Source organism: Ammodytes marinus, assembly GCF_949987685.1.
Source record: "Ammodytes marinus genome assembly, chromosome: 12".
NCBI lineage: Eukaryota > Metazoa > Chordata > Actinopteri > Uranoscopiformes > Ammodytidae > Ammodytes > Ammodytes marinus.
This window is the reverse complement of record NC_137216.1, coordinates 15,087,281-15,106,314: the sequence shown is the minus strand read 5'-3', so window position 1 is coordinate 15,106,314 and position 19,034 is coordinate 15,087,281. Positions and strand designations below refer to the sequence as shown.

Genomic DNA, 19,034 nt, shown 5'->3' with positions numbered 1-19,034 from the left:
GACATGCCAATACATCCACTTTTAGCACAGTGTAGCAGACCTTTTCGAAATGCACAATTTCAGCCAGGGCTGTCACAGCTCCGACCTGCTTCTATGGCCAACGTCCTAGTAAGGATACAGTATCAGGGGCAAGGGAAGGGAAGGGTGAGGCAAGAAAAAAGAGAGACATGGAGAAGGAAGCAGGGATGACGTTGTGTCCACCTCTTTCCTCACAGCCTTTGGGTGAAGTTCTCTGGGAATACTCCTCTAGCAGCCTTTTCTTTGTTCTGCTTCCAGTCCTCCTGCTTCAAGCCCATCAGCCAGCCATCATCCTGTACACACAGACATTCAAATTAAAGATAAATTCACCTCATTGTCACTTTGATTCCACGGTACATAACTGTGTGCATGTGCGTGTGTGCATACCTGTTCCTCAGGGTTGTCAAAGCCGATCACTAACACCACGTCCCCAGCCTTCATCTCCAGTTCGTCTGTGTCATTGGCATTATAGTCATGCATCACCGTGACCTATATCACATAGATACTAACATCAGTCTAGTACATGACCTCAAGATACATTTTGGGTGTATGTATATAACTGTTTATAACCCTCTTCACTGTTGAGATATTTTTGAATTCAGTAACCGGCTCTACCTTGAAGAGGAAGCGAGCTGGCATTTCTGCAGATTCTGATGCCACTTCTGTTGATTCTGTTGCTACTGCAGGCGTCTGGCAGAAAAGAGAAGGTTCAGTTCACTGCCATGTAGTGCACAGGAGATATGATTGAGCAGTAACAGAAACAAAATAAAAATCGATTTGTGCAAAGCTAGAAATAAAAAACCTTATAAGTCTACATGATATATTGCGCTCACAATACTGGAGGTCACAGTGAACTTGACCTTTGACCTCTCCAAAATGTAATAAGTTCATCCTTGAAAAAGGGTCGACATGTATGCAAAGTTTGAAGAAAATCCCTCAAATCGTTCATGAGATATTGCGCTCACAAGACAGTCGTACGTCCGAACAGATGGACAGACAGACATCATGCCTCCAGCATTCTACTATTGCCAGCGCGGAGGCATAACAAGGATACCTGATTTTTAGAAAATGCTTGAATCGAGTCCAGCTGTAGTGGAAACAGCTTGGAATCATTTGTATGTCTGTATGTATTTAAATATAATGTAATACAACACACTTTCAAGCATTTTAAGGAAATCTTTGTTTTGACTTATTACAGACATACACTACCTGCTGATGTTTTAACCTCATTTACCTTACTTTGGTTATTTAAAATATTTGTTTTTAAGCTTCAATGCTAATTGCCTTGGAAGCAAAATTACATATTGATATCATAAGCGTCATCACACGATGCAGTGGTTCCCTGCACTCACCTCTTCTGTTACTGCTTCTTCCACTGTTGCTGGAGCAGCCTCTGGAGACTCACCCTGGGAGCAGAGAATTATGGCATAGAGGAATAACATAGAAAGGTTAGAGGGTTGAAATGAATGAAAGATAGAAAGCAAGTAGGCGGAAAGAATGGAAGAAACAAGTACAGACAAGACAAGACAAGACAAAGACAGACAAAAAGACGAGCTGCATAGCCCAAAGAGCAAAGCTACGAGTTAACAGGAGGATGTTGAATCAACAGTAAGCTTAGATACTAATGCACAGTTGACTTACCATGAGGGTAAAGCGTGTAGGCTACTATGTGCAGTGGACTTGTGTGTGATTAGCAGTGCCTAGGATTAGTTGTGTGTATTCAGGAGCCTTTCCCTCAATCGATTTTGTTTCCAACTTGCCCTGTGTCAAAGACAATGCATCCGTCTTTGCTGGTCCAGATGCATCCTATAAGATTTCTTCCATTCACAATTCATCTCTTATCATGTCTTCCTTTCCAGTACTCAAACCTTTCCATACTCAAACCTTTCCATACTCAAACCTCCTCCTTAAAAAAAAAATTGGATGCATCCAACATTTTTTTTTTGTTTTGTCCTAGATGCATCTCAGGATTTTTTTTCTCTCTCTCCTTGGTTACCTGACCCTCTTCATTATCCAGCGTAGTGGTGGCTGGTGTTTCTTGGTCCAAAGCGGGGTCAGCAGCTGGAGCTTCAGCCTCCTCGGTGGCAGGCAGCGGCTCCTCTGTGCCCGGCTGCTCTCCTCCGTCATCATAATAGCTCCCACCATCATCATTGTCTTCTTCCTCCTGAGCTGCGGCCACAGGCTCAGGCTCAGGCTCAGGCTCTAGTTCTGGTTCTGGTTCTGGTTCTGGTTCTGGTTCTCCCTCATAGCGGACTGGCAGGGTTCCATCATCCCCCCAGCCCTCTGTGGCAGCAGCTATGGGGTCATAGCGAACAGGCTGCGTACCGTCGTCCCCCCAGCCCTCCGTGGCAGCAGCCACAGGGTCATAGTGCTGCTGCTCGGGCTCCTCTTCCTGGGCACCATTGTCCTCATGCTATGAGGGGCAAGGGGTCAGGTTTCAATTGAGTTAAGAGGTCATAAAATATATTTTACTATTATGGGTATCAAGGTGTAAATAAATCAAATGGTCAAGAGGGACTTTCGAGGGATAGAAAGGAAAGGTATTAAGGAGACTGAGCATTTTGGCAGGGTGTTTTGTGGGTATTGGTCAGTATATGGACAAAACAGCAAGCTAAGGAGCAAAGTAGAATATTTTAGATGAGCAAGGGGGTTGGAAATCAATAGGAGGTCTAAAGGGACTAGGTGCATAAGGGTTGCATTTTTAGAAAGGTGGGTAAGGTATTCAAAAAGTAAAGTTCAAACATTAAAGGACCATTTAAGTCTTTAGGTCTGCCACATGTTACACAGACTGATTTGACTATTTGATGGACAGCCAAGAAATGTGGTAGACATCCATGGATGGCCATCACATTTGGTGCAGACCTTAAGGTCCCTCTCAGAGGAAATTGAAATCACTTCGGTGATCAGGTCAAATTTGACCTTGCTTTATGATCATATATCTGCAAAATGACACTAGCAAAAGCCTCACATGTATTTTGTGTTTAGGGGTTATCAGTAAGTGTTTACATGCTAATATGGTAAACCATTATAGGGAACAGGATTTGCATTGTACCCACTAACCATTGTTAGCATGTTAGCATTTCCTTCAAGAACACACACGTGTAATTTTAAAGCCAAATTTGAAAATGCTTAGCAGTTGTGGTGTAAAAGATGGACGACTAGTAAAACACTAAAATCTGCAAAACCAGGGGATTTGAACAAGGATAAGGGTTTCGGGAGTTAGTCACAAGCGCTAGTTCAGGTTAAACTTATGGGTCATATTTAAGGGATGTTGCAAAATCTAACAGTTTTGCAACGTATGAGCAGAAACAGGGCCATGACAAATGCCATGGACATCAATGCCAGGAGTTCAGCAGGAGATGTCAGCAAGTCATCATCAACACCACCATCATCACATAAGACCCAAGGAGACTGATGTATAGGGGTGAACCTTTACAGACAAGGCCCAGATTAAATTAAAAGACAGATGAAGATAAGGAAGGGTGGCAGCAGAAGGTAGGAAAGCAAAAAACTGTCCGCCTTTTCCCATCAGAAAATAGAGGTTGGATCTTCTGTGTGTAGTTTGCAAGCATGGTTTAGATTCCCACGGCTATGTTCAGATGGAGAAAGAGGAAGGGAGCCTTGTAAGAGGAGAAGTGTCCTTCCTTTCTGAGATATCACTGCTTTTCCCCTCATACATCAGAACTGCATGATTGTTGAGACACCTCTCTCTTACAGTGACAGGGATGAACGAAAGGGTTGGTTCAATCACGGTCAGAGCGCCAAGTTGCTTTGTGAAGCTGCCCACTAGCTCTTGTTAGTTGACCAGTCTCATTTCTATGAAACAAACCACGGACAAGCAGGAGCAACTCCACTCAACTTTTGCAACGACAAAAAAACTGTTCCCTGTGTGTCACATGGAACATGTAGCTGACATGTGAAAGGCTACATGAGTGTGGCATGTGAACACACAGGGATACCAAGGGAAACAGAAAAAAAAGGCTAATTCAGTTTCAAATCATTTGACACGGAAGGGGGATTTTTAATTCATATTTACTATGATATTTAAATGAAGTTACACGATTGTGTACATTTGATGTATTTTATGGATGTCGGTGGTGTGTTAAAATCGATCCTTCCTTAATAAGTTTAAAACTACAGCAGTGCATCATCAATATACCATGCTTCTCCAAAGTTTCACATATCAATTTGAAACTGAATTGACCCAAGCTCATTTCCAAGTTGTATTTGAACACAGCACAGCGATCCCTTCAGTGTTTAGTGTTGTCACATCAAGCACGGCCGACACAAAGACAACACACAAACAGTTTTGGGACGGACAAATGAAAGAGATCCATTTAGGGTAAACTTAGTTCATCCACAGAAATAGCCATTGTAGAAGTACCTGCACAGCATGACCTGCATGTGCCAGCGTAATGAGAGCAGAGGCCTTGCACAATGGCTACATAAGTGGTAAATGTAAACAATGACAAATAAATCGATGGTTACTACAAACACAAATACGAAAATGTTTATGACGATGGTGATGATTATGATGATGGTATGTTTTTGTATTAAAAAATCGTATTGATTATGATGGGGTTGATAAGCTTACCCACGAGTCCCAGTTTGCAGGCTGTGGAAAACCGAATCAGAATGAGAAGACAAACAACTCTTTAAAAATATCTCGTTAATGCAGGTTGCATTCAATAGTACATTTCCCAGTGCAGGTCCCATGCTCTTAAGCACATAGCAGTGAATGTCCAGCAGAGTACAAGCAATATAAAGTGATCTCTGAAGTTTTTCCTTTTTCATTTATAATACACGTGATACCCCTAAGTGTGTCAAAAGTCACTTATCAGAATATCTGCACACAAGCGATGTTACAGTAGGTAAAACATCTTGAAAAGTGAGAACTGTTGACAGATTTTCTTTAACTAAGAAAAGAACCACTCAAAAAATGTATAGTATTTTTTTTTTATTAATTAATCTACTTGAACTAAAAAAAACACCACAGATCTCCACATACTCTTTGGGAATTCTGTGACAGGACTGCATTGAATTATCTTCATTTTAATTAAGTGAGCACTAACTGCACTATATAAAATACTTTTGGAAACAGGAATCTCTAGCATAAATTTGGAGTTTTGTCTTCCTGCCAATCCAATATCCGCTCCTCTTCCAGATCTTTAGTTGCCAGCTACTCGCTAACTCTGTGTGCTGTTTCATGCTGGCTAGGTAGAGTACAGTATGGTAAATTAGATTTTATTTTTATTTTGTTAAAAAAAAAATTCTTATTGTAAATGTCACCTGTATTATTAAAGGCCTACTTCACTAGTGGGAATGTCAAGGTGTATGGAACTCTGAGATCCTATGTAGTATAAATGTGCAAACATTTTAGATATCCGTTCGTCCTAGCCTGAGAAAAGGCAGAAAGAGTGTTTTATGGTCTCACTGTCTAACCTTATAGTTTGCCCAGTTGTGACATCACAAGAAGAAATAAGAACAGCGCCCACTAGGGTCACACATTCTGGCAGGTCACAGCTTTAGGCGCAACACCGGCAACAACCCTACTATTTATTACGTCGTCTCCCCGGGAGGGATTCCGAGCAAGCGCAGAACGCAAACTCCGATGTGTGATATGCGATGCTGTTTACATGCAGATCGAATGCCGACTATGAACGAGTTATCTAGGTGTTCTTATTCGACTTCGCTTGTCCGTTAATGTGCCGATTTGTGTGTGAAGTAGATCGGATAAAGGTGTTTACATGCATTTTACAAGACCCGTTGAAGTCTTATTCGTTTATTTACCCGATTATGAGTCTGCATGTAAACACACTGACTAATTCAACAGGCCTTCTGGGTTCCTCTAGTAAGAAAACTTGAAGCATATAAGTTTTTCAAAAATTAAAACTGTGGTCCAAGTTTTATGTGAGTGCTTTATATCCACGTCATTACAAGGCGCAAAGTCACAACCACAACAGATCCTGTAAATTTTCTATCACCATGAGGCCAGTTTGTGTGGCTCGCAGCTACTACCAGGGTTAAACTATACAACAGGCTACATGCCATTCACTTGTTAGGTATAGATGCTCAGATAAAATGTATCTATAACAACATTCTGCTGTACAATTCTGAAGAGAAGCGAGTTAGAGCAGAGCAGGGTTTTAGTCTACAGTTCATGCCATGAGTAGTCTGTGGATAGAGCTAAAGCAGGAAGAAGTGGTCACCAATGATCATCATGCCATCATCCATCCCTCATTATGTTAAATGAAGAAGCAGAGCACACCTCAAACACCTCAAACTCTAGATGCCAACCTTACCAAGTGATTTGATTTATATCCAGACTTAGCAGGCTTGTTTCAATATATCTTAAGTCAAACAACAGCATTTGCAAGGGGAAATTTCTAGCATTATAAAAAAAAAACTGACAGACTCATATATCTTAAAATGTATTATAAACCGTTCTCAATAAATTATAAAAACTCTTGATAAACTTGGCATTTCTATCAGTGGGACTCAAAAAGGATCTACAGTATATGGTCATGCCACGAGTCGTCCACCTGTGTGACCGCGGAGGCTTTGGTTGCTGCACTGAAAGAGTCCAGGTCCATGTCCAACAGGCTGCTCACTGCGGGACTGTTAAACTGATAACGACAGGAATAGGAAGGGCTCATTGGCTAACTGGACGCAATAGAGTGGGGTAAGGAAGAGGACAGAGGAGAAAGCAGAATAGAATAGAATAGAATAGAATAGAATAGAATAGAATAGAATAGAATAGAATAGAATAGAATAGAATAGAATAGAATAGAATAGAATAGAAAGCCCTTATTCTCAGGAGCGCAGATTTAGAAATGATTATGGGTGTAACTTCCAGTTAGTTAGCAGAAGTAGCATATAGCTAGTCAGTCCCAACGACTAATCGCGGTAGCTAACTGCGGAGGGAGCATCTTTTGAAAATAATTTGCTGTAAATTAAGCAAATTATTAATAGACTAATTAACAGATTAATAATACATAGACATTAAACTAGTATTACATTTTTTGAAATGTCATTGTGGAGCTTCGATTCGTTCCCCGCTGTTCTCGGCTGTAAAAGCAACTAGACTAAGCTAACGTACTGTGTTGATCATAACGCTGACAACGGTGTGCAAAAGAAAAGGGATTGTTACTGTTCCTGTGTACAGTTTCCATCATTTCTATTAGGAACAATAATAATTGAGAAATGTGGCTTAGTGACAAGAATCGATTGATAAGTTAATGCTTGGGTTGAGACCAGGCTTGAGGGGCTACTTCTCCGTCTTTACTCAACACCACGACCGCGGCTTAGATTCTTAGAATAGAATGGAACGGTAGACAGAAGGACAGGCCGGAAGATGGTTATACCCAAAGGCCCTGACCTGTGCAGGAGATCGGAAAGTTAAAGGGTATTGTGGCTGTTTTTGTCAATAGCTGCTCACTGACCTCTGTTGGAGAGGTGACGCTGATATCAGGAGCAGCTGCTGCAGCATCAAACAGGTTGACGATGTTTTCTGTTTTCAACTCCTTAGATGGGGTTGCCTTGGGTGGAGGGGGCATCGCTGGCCTTAGCTAGGAGAGAAAAAATAAAAGTAAAATGATCTACGCTACCTATGAATGCTGCCGTGAGAACAATGTATATGACCATTTTGCTGTTAGAAGAGCGAAGAGATGTGTCCTTTAGTGTGAGCGTGAGGTAGTGTGAGAGCGAGTTGCTTACCTTGGATGGAGATTTGGGGATGGGCGGGGGTCCTCCTGGCCTCAGAGTGTGGTTAGTTGCTTCTTTCACACTGGGTGAACGAGAGAAAGAGAACGTGAGATGGAGGGCAAAAAAAGAGAAAATATTGCTGATTGATTAGCGAGAAACAAACAAGAATGGCGAGAGAAAGGCTAAAAGATAACACGACCTGAGAAATCACAAGGCATGCTCTACAAGAATCCAAGCACAAGTTGTTGTTGCAAGAGCTGTCATGCAAGATGAGTAGAAATGTGAGCCTCCCTTCCCGGCCATTCCCCTCCTGTTTCTCCCTCCCTCAATCCCATGCAAGCAGGCTTTGTCTGTGCCGCCAGTAAAATCCTCACAAGCGAGCAGTGATACAGGCCTTCAAAAGCAGTCCTAGATTAGTAGGAATTCTAAAGGTCGGAAAACCTGCACGTCATTAGCTAGACCAGGCAATTTTGTACGGCAAGTGGCAGCAAAGGAAATCTCTTTGAAAACTCAAACACTGCATTACCAGGGCCGTTAGTGGGCAGCAGGGGCTTCAGTTTAATGTAGTAATATTAATATATATTATTTAATTGTTTTGGGAAAATGCTGCAATAACGCCATCCACTGACATGACAAGTGCCCTAAGGTGGGACCTGATTACTTGATCTTGAGGCTTTGGCTTGATCTAATTTTAAGACATTAATTATATCAGCTATCACATGTTTACCAGGGGATACTAAAGGGACACACAGTGTTGAAATATTGTTAAATTAAGGAGGAATGATACTCACCTGCTTCAAAATGAAAAATGGCATCTTCTATGTGAACACTTTGCTTTATCAATTAATGTTCTCCAACATTGTTCTTCAACAAATTATTGTGAAGTGAGTTATGGGTAGCGTGGTTACATAACCGCTTTGCCTGGTGCAGCATTAAACATACAGGTTTGCTCAACTCTTCTATATTAGCAGCTCTGGGCACACAACGCTCTGATCAGTGTCTATGAATTCACTTGCACAACCAAGCACTAGTTCTGCCTTCAATGGCCCAAGCCTCCAGACTGACTCACTGATTGACTGACAGATAGGCGGCTGGACAAACAGGTTAGTTGGACAGACAGACAAGAGTTGCGTCACCAATGGTTACCACATTTGCTTCCAATTACCTCCTATTTGTTCCTGACGATGAGGCGCCTGTCTTTCTGTAAGGGGGGTTGTTCGAGGTTAATGAATGCCATTTTGTTTGTCCCTTAATGAAGCTATGAATGTTTTTGATAGTGTGTTAATCCATGCCTTTCATATTACCCAGATATAGCAGGAATAGAAGGTTCCACCTTCAACCTATGACCGTAAAATAATGCAATGGATAATTTAGGACCATAAAACCCTTTCGTGCATCTCGCCACTTATCTTCCGAGAGTACTTTTGCAGGCACAGCAGATAAATCAAATGGTAAAAGTCAGCAAATATGTGTGTTGTACCAAGAGGGTATTTATGTAGCTTTCTGTGTTCCCTCTTAAAAAAAGAATAAGTGGACCACTGAGTGGACCACGTCTCTATGGAATGTTGCACAGGCAGTTAAAGATGCTCATTTTGTGATAGCTAATAACATCCGTCAACCTTAATAATAAATGCAGTTCTTTCCTCTTGGCTAAGAGCCACTTCAACATAGCAACATTTCACACAAACAGATGTTTTCAAGTGTTTTGATTTAGGAAGTGCCAAAACCTGAGATTGCCAAGTGTTTACCAGAGTGGAATATCAATCAAACAGAAATGGCCCAGTATTTTTGAGTCTGAATATAGCATCACTGTCACCTACTGGTGTTTATTTATAATGCCTATACTAGCAGATTTTATTAGATGCCTATATGCTGAAAATAAATCTTAATATTTATTTTCTTTAAAATCCAAATCTTTATTTCAAAAGAAAGTTCACTGAAACAATGTTTTTCTTAAAAAGTCAATGATTAATTAATAAGCTACAAATGCTATTATAAGGCACTGCAGAAAAAGATTGGGTTTTCATTGCTCACTAACCCGCTTGTGTCTGTGTCTGTTCCCTCCAATTTCACCAAGATGCCATTCAAATCTTGATCCAACTGCAGAAGAGAGAGAATTAAAGAATCGTTAGATATTATAACAAACACCAACAGCATCACTTCATGAACTTTCTATGACATAATCACTATGCTGTGTTTTGTGTTATGTTATCTAAGCTCTGCCAAGTGTGCCTGGCTGCTATGGCCAATTTGCATCATCATGTCCAAATTCAGACGGACAGTCTTAACAACCCTCAAGCTAAGGCAGTAATACAGGGTATAATGTCACTGCAGTCCTATAAAACAACATGACCTACTTTTGTATTACGGGGGTGGGCGGGGGGGTACTAAGAAACATAGCATAACAGGCATTGCTTCGGGTTTCAAAAACAGTGTTAAAGGGCAGCACGATTCCATTTTTTATTTTTTATTTTGAAGATATGATTAAATCCCTTGCTGGCAACATATTTAATCAACAGTTATCTGATGTGCTGTGTCCATTTGTTTTGTCTGTTTTTTTCTTCATGAAAGCGAATCTCACCCGGCCAATTTCCTTGTGAAACTTCTCCTCAAAACCTGCCAAACTCTGGAAGGTGCTGACATAGAACCCGACACGACTGGGAGAGAGAAAGAGAAAGAGACAGTATCGACTGCATTACTTGCTTGACTTAATTGAATGTCCTGTCAGGGTAAATGTATCACAGATGTAAGTGAAAAGTGATTACAGCATCCGTCCATCCATGGGATAATCTATTTCCACTGACGGTCAGACACACACACATACGCACCTGTTCCAGAGTGATGGTAACTCCTCTTGCAAGTCAATATTAATCTCCTCAAATACCTTCTGGGCTCTCTCCAACTCTTCCTCAGTCTGAAACACACACATACACACACACACACACACACACACACACACACACACACACACACACACACACACACACACACACACACACACACAAACACAAACACAAACACAAACACACAAACACGCATACGCACACGCACGCACGCACAGGTACATCAGGGCATGTTTGTGCGCTTGATGTTCTGTTGAGAAATGACAAGCTCTGTGTGCGTAACATCCCATGACACTTAGCATTACGCTTCAACAGGGTTTTGCTAAAGTAAACAAGCGATGACAGGGAACATGGGTAGAACAAGAGAGCAATGACGTACAGAATGATTCGCCCCTGCATGTTCAAACTGAAGAACCCCTTGTTACAGTAAAGCCCGTGCTTATATGCAAGGACACCCCTGTTATCAATGTTTGATAGTAAGCAGACGTTACGGGAAGTGTAATACGATAATCAGGTATACCTGGCCCCTGGACAGACTGCTCTGGGCAATGTTGTGTGCAGACAAGATACCCTGAGCCCAACCTGGAGTGGCCCTCTCTAGCAAGGAGGAGGGCTGGAAGAGAGAGAGAAAGAGGCAGGGAGATAACTCATGTTAAATGCTGTCAAATTTGAGAAATATTAGTGTTATACAACAAGATTTATTTTTATAATACTGGTGTACTGGTGTGTTTTACCTTAGTGATTTTAATTCCCCCGTCCTTTTTCTTGGTCTTGTGTGTGGTGGCATACTGGTGCCTGGCACTGTCGTAATCCACCAGCTTCCTGTCCCTCTTAGCTATACGTGACTGGACAAAACAAAAGGAGGAGGTTAAGTGTATGTGCAATGTGAACAGACACGTGAAACATTAGGAGCATGCATGCAAAAAAAATATTATAGGTTTTGCATCTTATAAAAAATTCAATAGTCATTTTTGTGTTGGGTGCAATAGAAATACAGTAGTGCATGATTGCTAAAACTAAAATCAGGAATTACAGTATGGCGTGGGAGAAACCGTGAGACTGTATGGGCACACAGCTAACCTTGATATCAGGAAACTGTCCCAGGTACGTATCCATAGAGATGAGAGCATGATCGACCAACTTTTGGTGGTAGTCAGTCCACAGCACATCACAGTCCTGCAGCGTGAATAAACATAACAGCGCCATACACAATCACAAACACATAACATCAGAGATTGAATAAGACATTGCTTCTTTTGTTAATGCAATAGCATGCTCCTTGTGTGTATTTCTCCATCAATTTAGAGTAACTTCCAGTAGCTGTGTTGCTATGCCTTGGCTCCCTAAATGAATGATGCATATTGCTGAACAGGAGCCAAAAACACAAACAGACACACACACACACACACATTCTTGAAAAGGGTGTCTGACCTCCACAATGGAATCCACTTCGTCCTTGCCGTACCACTCAGGTTCGTACATGTCAGCCAAACATGACTGCACATTCTTCGAGGACTCGTGCATGGCTGAGGACACACACACACACACACACACACACACACACACACACACACACACACACACACACACACACACACACACACACACAAATGTTCAACATCACTAGTACATTAGCGGATGTGTGCAGGTTAATTTGTACCTCGGTGATTGTGTGTTAACATGCACGCCTTGGTGAGCATATTTGTGTATTCAGCAACGTGAATGTGTGGGTCACCTTTCACTGCCTCCAGGTATGCCCTGAGGTCTCTTTGAAGTTTGCTGCCTTCCGCCTGGGGGCAGAGCAGAGCCAAACATGAGGCAGATTGAAAACAGTGTGATGAGACAGGTACAGAGATGTTACAAGCCTGTGGAGCTGGAACATATTTCAGTCTCAGTAAAGGCAACCCAAACTGTGTCTCATTTTAAGCTGTAGGCCAACTGTTTGCGGCATAATTTACTTTTGAGCAAAACCAAAAAATATAACTCATGTAATATGACATGGTGCAGTTCACTGGATGTACCCACATATTGTTTGTTGAAGTTGATCACTTCTTCCTCAAAAGCAACATCTTTGGTCTCATCGGCTTTGCCAAGCTTCTGGAGAACCTGTCATTGAAAGCAACAGAAACAGTCAGCAACAATACCAAGGATAAGGTGGTTAGCGGTGCTAAGTTTCCTTTTAAGACAGGTCAACCGGACAATGCACATGTGACACTGAATCTGTTTTTCTTCTTGTTTTTCTTCAAACGTGATTTATTTGCATTTGTGGGTATAATGAGTGGGTTGCAATAGCACAACATGATGCATTATAAAACACAATGGTAAAATTAAACAATTGCTAATTCATCTAATAATACGTAAATATATCAGATGTTTAAGTCCCATTTGCAGTGTATTATGTATATATATGCATGTTTGCAAAAGCCACTGTATGCTACAGTGAAAATAACATATGTAACGAACACTGGGTTTACAGGGACACCATCATCTGTTTTCTCTCTGCCTGTCTCTCTTTAGCCCTACAGCACATGGTGCATTATGATAGGCAAATAGCGCCCCCTGCCATTTATTCATTGCACAACGTTCGGTGCGTGGACGCATAGGCAAGGCCTCACACATCTACCACCTATACATCTTGCAGCTAGGGTGATCATTATGGTCAGAGTGCTAGCAGAATGCGAGAGGGGGTTTGTATGATGTCTAGGCAATTATTTAAAATCCCAGAAACACATCAGTCAAGTGCTTAATTATGTGCAGGCCTACACTATATCGCACTGCAATATTAGGCTTAACGTGCCCGCTGCATGACATTGACTACAGGAACGGTGCATTCTTGACGTGGACACCCCCATCCCCAAACACAGCATCTCTGCCCCTATTTTTGAGATGTCGTGATGCGACACTGCGCCTTGGTGGAGGATGCGGCGCTGAGCTGCTTCGCGGCTCGAAGGCCTGGATAACCATTTCATCCGCACACACACCAACGTGTCATAGAGTGGCTCTTACCTTCTCTTGGGCTCTCGTTAGCTTTTTCTGAACGTTGCTGGCCACTTTCCCCGCAGTAAGCCCCTTCCCCAAATTCAACTCAGCCATCTTGTAGCGCAGATCGGTCTTCGGATGCGGAAAGGTTAGGGAATAAGAGCAATAACGATCGGATGGACCGCTACGGTGACCGTTGAAGCAAATTCATCAATGTCCAGTGGAGAAATGACGGCGACGAAATGTAATTATGTGATATTATTTTGCATCTATCGGAAGATGTGTGTAAGCTAAGCTCTATTCTCAAATACTGAGCTGCTGTGTGCGCGTCCGTGACAGAGGAGGATGCTGTCAGAGATGCTCTTAAAGGCACAGATGCTGTTGCGCGTCCGCTCAGCAACACCGTGTAGCCTACAGTACAAATACATGGGGCTATTCATCCACTGGTAAAACCATAATTTGAAAAAATTGTGCTGTTTGTGCACTTTAGACATTTAAAAATGAATTGCGAATCTTATGACCTTCAACTGTGTTTTTTAAATGCACGCATGCACAACATTAACGCCTCAACCATTCATCAGTCTGATATTGTGTTGTTACATAACATTTGAAGTGACATGAAGAAAAAAAATATAGATATAGCAAGAGCAACTCAAGGAAGCAAGCAAGCCACCGACTCAACGAATACACACTAATGATTTAAAGATAAAAAAGACTGAAAACACCATTTAGTAGGCCACAGTAAGCGTACAGTGCCATTTCACTTTTACATCACTTTCGAGAATTGTCTGCAGTAAATTCAGAGTAGGCCTAAAGCTGCTTTAATCAGATTCACTGCATGGCCTCGCATTTCCAAGATGGAACTGTCTACTTATCGAGCACCAGCTCGGATACCCTGCTCTCTCATGATACATTGCAATTCATTAGTCACTATAGGCCACATCGGGTTTCATCCGGTTGCGTAAACGTGTATTATGATCTCCACATCGTCTCAAGTAGCGGACTCACTCTCCAGGAGAGGGCGCTATTGACCCAGTTCATATCCACACGTAAACATAAGGGGCCCTGAACAATTTCTTTTTCTTTTCAAAAAAAGTGTATTTTTTTCGCCAAAAAAAAAAAAAAGTCTGGTGGAGGACTATATGTGTAAAGGGGAGTCGACCATCCTGCGCACATTTTTCTGAGAGATGATGAGTGAATTCATAGTAAGCCGACCATGACTACAACTTGGTTTGCGCTTGTTCGATGTCCTTCTCCAGAGGTGTTACTAGAAATACATCTCTAGGCAGGCTACTGGGGAACAGGCCTCCAAAACACTTCTGAATGCCTGCTGTGTGTACGAAATCTGCATTTTTTTTTACTGGGGCACGTACCCAAGTAAAATGGGCCTACCAACGCTCCTAAACAGCCCTGCCCATAATAATTTTAAAATACGTTTGCTTCGACATTTTATGATACTAACTCCATCATAAACTATAGCTCTTTGTGGACACAGGTGGCTGGTGCTGACTGTGTAGCTCTCCAAGGTCCTGAACTAACACTGGTGCTGAGGGAAAGTCACAGGCAGCAGGACTTAAAAAGCTCTGCGAGGACGAGGCCGAAAGTATTTGTTGTTTGTGTGTTCCCCTACCTTTGCACTGGATGTAATTATATAGGCATATCTGTTGAATAATCATCAAGCATGAGAGGGTGTCTACACCGGAAATGCTACTTATATGCGAGAAGTAAAATGGTTTATGTTTGGTGGGTGATTACACAGTAGGCCTAGTTCCTAGTAAGACTGTAATGTAATGTAATAATGTAGCCTATCAAGACAGGAACCAAGGAACTTATTTCAATAGGCCTAGAGAACATGTATCGAATTAGGCTCGGTGTTTTGATTACCACTTGTTCAATTTTAGATGCAATTGATCACATTTACCATTCTGATGTCACCTAAAATACACCTAATTTTTTCACTTTCCTCCATCTCATCTTTTCCCAGGGGCCTATACCCCCCCCCCCCCCACTCACTCACTCACTCACACACACACACACACACACACACACACAAATACACACACCCCCTCTCTCTCTTCCTCCCGTCCGCCGGACTGTCTATATTCCCGACGACAATAACAACATTTGGCCACGAGTCACCAAAGCCTATCTGCTCCCGCATGCATCCCTATTATTTACTATCTATGATGCATCCACATGAATGGCCCCTCTCCACCTCCCCCCTCCCGTGCTGCAGGAATGGTTTGACCCGTTATCCACAGTGAGCGAGACTGACGGAGAGCACAAAGGAAGCGCATGCACGGGTCGTAGACAGGGGGGGAATATAATACGGCAGCATGATGTAAACAAGGAATAAAAACCGCAAGGCAGCATTTCCATTCCCCCCCTAGTCTCGCTAGTCCATTATCGGCGTTCAATATTACATGAGGAGGTGCTGGCTAACAGCAGCAAGCACGTCTGTCTGGACACCGATAGGCAGCCAGTAAGAGAAGAGTGGCTGAGAGGAGTTCAGCATTGTTTCGTCTTCGCTATACGGGGTTTTCTGGAGTTGCTCTCGCTGGCGCTGAGCCGACCCCGGTTCGCTGATATGTCATAATGTGGAGGTTCTCAAGCCGACCCGGCAGACAAGTGGAGTAACATCGTCTTGTTCTTGTTTTATTTTAATTCCGGCTCGTGGGCTGACAAAAGAAAAGCACGCAAAAAATGTTGCATTTCTGAGGTGAGTGAGTTTTCTTTGTTCGCCCCCAATTACACAAGGCTACGATGCATTGCACAGAACATGTTGAATTGTGTACTCCGCGTTCCACAACAACGGACTGAAGTGTATTTTTGTTTGTGCTAATATATTCGCCCAAAAGCCCCCCCTAAAAAAAACAAAAAAAAAAACAAGAACAATCCACTTTTCCAAATGTATAAAAATGGTCCCCGAAAGCCAATTATCCAAAGCCCGTTTATCGCAATTGCGTATGGAAATGTTCACACAAGGAGGAGGACTGCCTAGGCTCTGCTATTGTTTTCCCTCTATTGTTTTCAAACCGCGTCTGAACGGAACATTTGGTGTTATGACACTAGACCCTGTCAACGGTTGCATCCGTGGCAGCCCTATGTGTCCTCCGTGGTGTGTGGGAATTAATAATTCAAAAGTCTAAACTGTGAATTTGATACCGGTGTACATAATTGGTTTGGACAGCGTGTAAACACTGGGAGGCCAAATTTGGTTTGCAATCGCATAAAGTACCGTGCATCTATCTATCTATCTATCTATCTATCTATCTATCTATCTATCTATCTATCTATCTATCTATCTATCTATCTATCTATCTATCTATCTATCAAAGCAAAACATCTCCATTTCACTATTGCCTAGTAGGGGTTTATCCCAAAAGTAAAACATTGAGAGAAAAAGACAGAGAAAGAGAAAATATTGTCATTCCCTCCACCTCCCCTCGTCTTGAGGGCAAAATAATAGCACATGAAACATTTGCCCAGTGTGTGGGCAATTGTTATTTATTTATCTTAATTGTAATGCCTTTTTGTTAATCACGCAAATGTTGTCTTAGTAGCCAGCCAGCCACACATTAGTTTGACAGAAGCCTTCTCTACATTGGAAGAATATAACTAATTGATCCATGTACTATAACTTGCTTTCAGTCTCTCAGTGTTTAATTCAGAAATGCATCAAAATTAAACCATTTGACATGGAATGAGTGCGGTTATCTGCTCCCTTTCACATATTTTGCCGTGCAATGTGTGTGTGCGTGTGTGTGTGTGTGCGTGTGTGTGTGTGTGCGTGTGCGTGTGCGTGTGTGTGTGTGTGTGCGCTTGTTTGTTTGGTGATGTGCTTGGGGGCATACTGTGTGTGTGCACAACTGTTCATGTGATTTGAGGAGGAGAAACTGCATAAACCGACAAAATGAAAGACTTGCAGATATTTAGATAATATTCACACCTGCTTTGATGTCACAAGGGAAAGGGTGAGACTTATAACTGGTGGACGGGGAAATGCAGAGAGCATGTAAAAAAGAGATTATGATTCATGCTCCTTGTTTGGCTTGCTATGAGCTCAGAGTTTTGTACTATTACAGCTTATACGAGTCATGTTGGCTTCCATCAGGCACAGTTTATTAGAAGTAGAATTATGCCCCTGAGCTGTAAATATGATGATGGATTTCAAGGTTGTGCTGTATTTGAATAGAGGATACAGAGAAAAAGACGGAATGGAAGGGAGCATGAATAAGATTGAATGTGAGTGTTAAGGAACATGCAGCTGCTTAGAGCTATAGCTTCTTCTGACCATGCTTTTTGTTTGGCTGTGTGACGCATCGGAGAGTGCACTTGCGTAAATCCACAGAGTTCAATGAGACTTTCCTTCAGTTTATTATTGATTTCCTGGGCTGAACTTTTGCGCTGTGGGTTAGGGTTTGGTTTTGGAAAAATGGATACCTCAATGTTCATCAAATAACAGCTTTTTGTCATATGTTTGCATGCACCAAGCCCCTACTACTGCTGCTGCACACCCAACTTGTTGGCAACAAGGCACTGTTACAGAAGGTTTTGCATTCATTTCCAAAAGTGTCCAAATGGTCCAGCCAGCAATTTTTCAGTATGAACCCCAATTCTCTTACATATACAGTCAGTATATTGTTTCGTTTTTTGAATAATGACATCTTTTGATATCATATTTCTAGCCTCGGTGTATGGTAGATGAAGATTGGTTAGGAATAGCATGTTTCAGATAAGATGGATGGACGGATTGATGGATGGATGGATAGATAGATACTTTATTGATTTAAAAACTGTTTGAATGAGGCCCACCATGTGGTGCTTTGCTGATAGTTATGTAACCATCTCCAAGGGCCAAGCAGTCCTCAGACTTAGGCCAAAGTGACATGCTCAGAGTTGATGAGAAGCCTGGCCAGAAGTCAGAAGTGTTGTCTCCTTATGGCATTTTGCCTTTCTACGCAGATGACTAAAGCATAAATAATCTAGTGAGGGTCAGAGGAGGGTGAATATGAAGGGCAATACAAACAATCTCTTCGTTATTTTTTAAAATCTGAACCTCTTCAATTTATCATGACATAGACATTTCATTTAAATACTTGGGAGAAAACAGCCTAGTTTGGGGCTAACAGAGGTATTCAGTGTGCAGAGGAAATGTTTAAACATCACAACCCATTTTTGTTTAAAAAGAAAATCAGTATTAAGCTAGATCTGGTAATATTACATTCAACTTATATAGCGCTTTTCTAAAACTCAGTCGCTTAACAAAGCAAAGAAAAGGGGGGACTAGGAGTAGGCAGAGGAGAAGATATGGGAATCTCTAAGATGGAAACTCGTTATTGGATCCCAGTGTTAAGGTGAGTATTAGTCCCAGAAGGCTTTCATTCATACATTCGTACAATAAATGGATTGCCCGTGTTGCTATGCACTCTCTGCGCTGTGCTTTGACGACGGCTTATGTAAGCGCAGTAAACATAAGCCAAAAAAGAC

General features: G+C 41.9%; 1 protein-coding gene across 1 annotated transcript; it reads right to left on the bottom strand.

The window, feature by feature from the left end:
- Positions 1 to 209: 209 nt before the first annotated feature.
- Positions 210 to 13,658, bottom strand: bin1a (bridging integrator 1a; the record flags this gene model as incomplete). The annotated part of the gene is made up of 20 exons (XM_080038434.1): positions 210 to 311; positions 406 to 507; positions 634 to 708; positions 1,371 to 1,424; positions 2,015 to 2,431; positions 4,613 to 4,633; positions 6,561 to 6,644; positions 7,461 to 7,586; positions 7,735 to 7,804; positions 8,888 to 8,923; positions 9,761 to 9,822; positions 10,304 to 10,379; positions 10,551 to 10,636; positions 11,086 to 11,178; positions 11,300 to 11,410; positions 11,646 to 11,741; positions 11,997 to 12,091; positions 12,301 to 12,355; positions 12,591 to 12,671; positions 13,572 to 13,658. The coding sequence occupies 20 exons, from the start codon at positions 13,656 to 13,658 to the stop codon at positions 210 to 212; spliced, it is 1,929 nt and encodes a 642-aa protein (XP_079894560.1).
- Between the last annotated feature and the right edge of the window lie 5,376 nt (positions 13,659 to 19,034).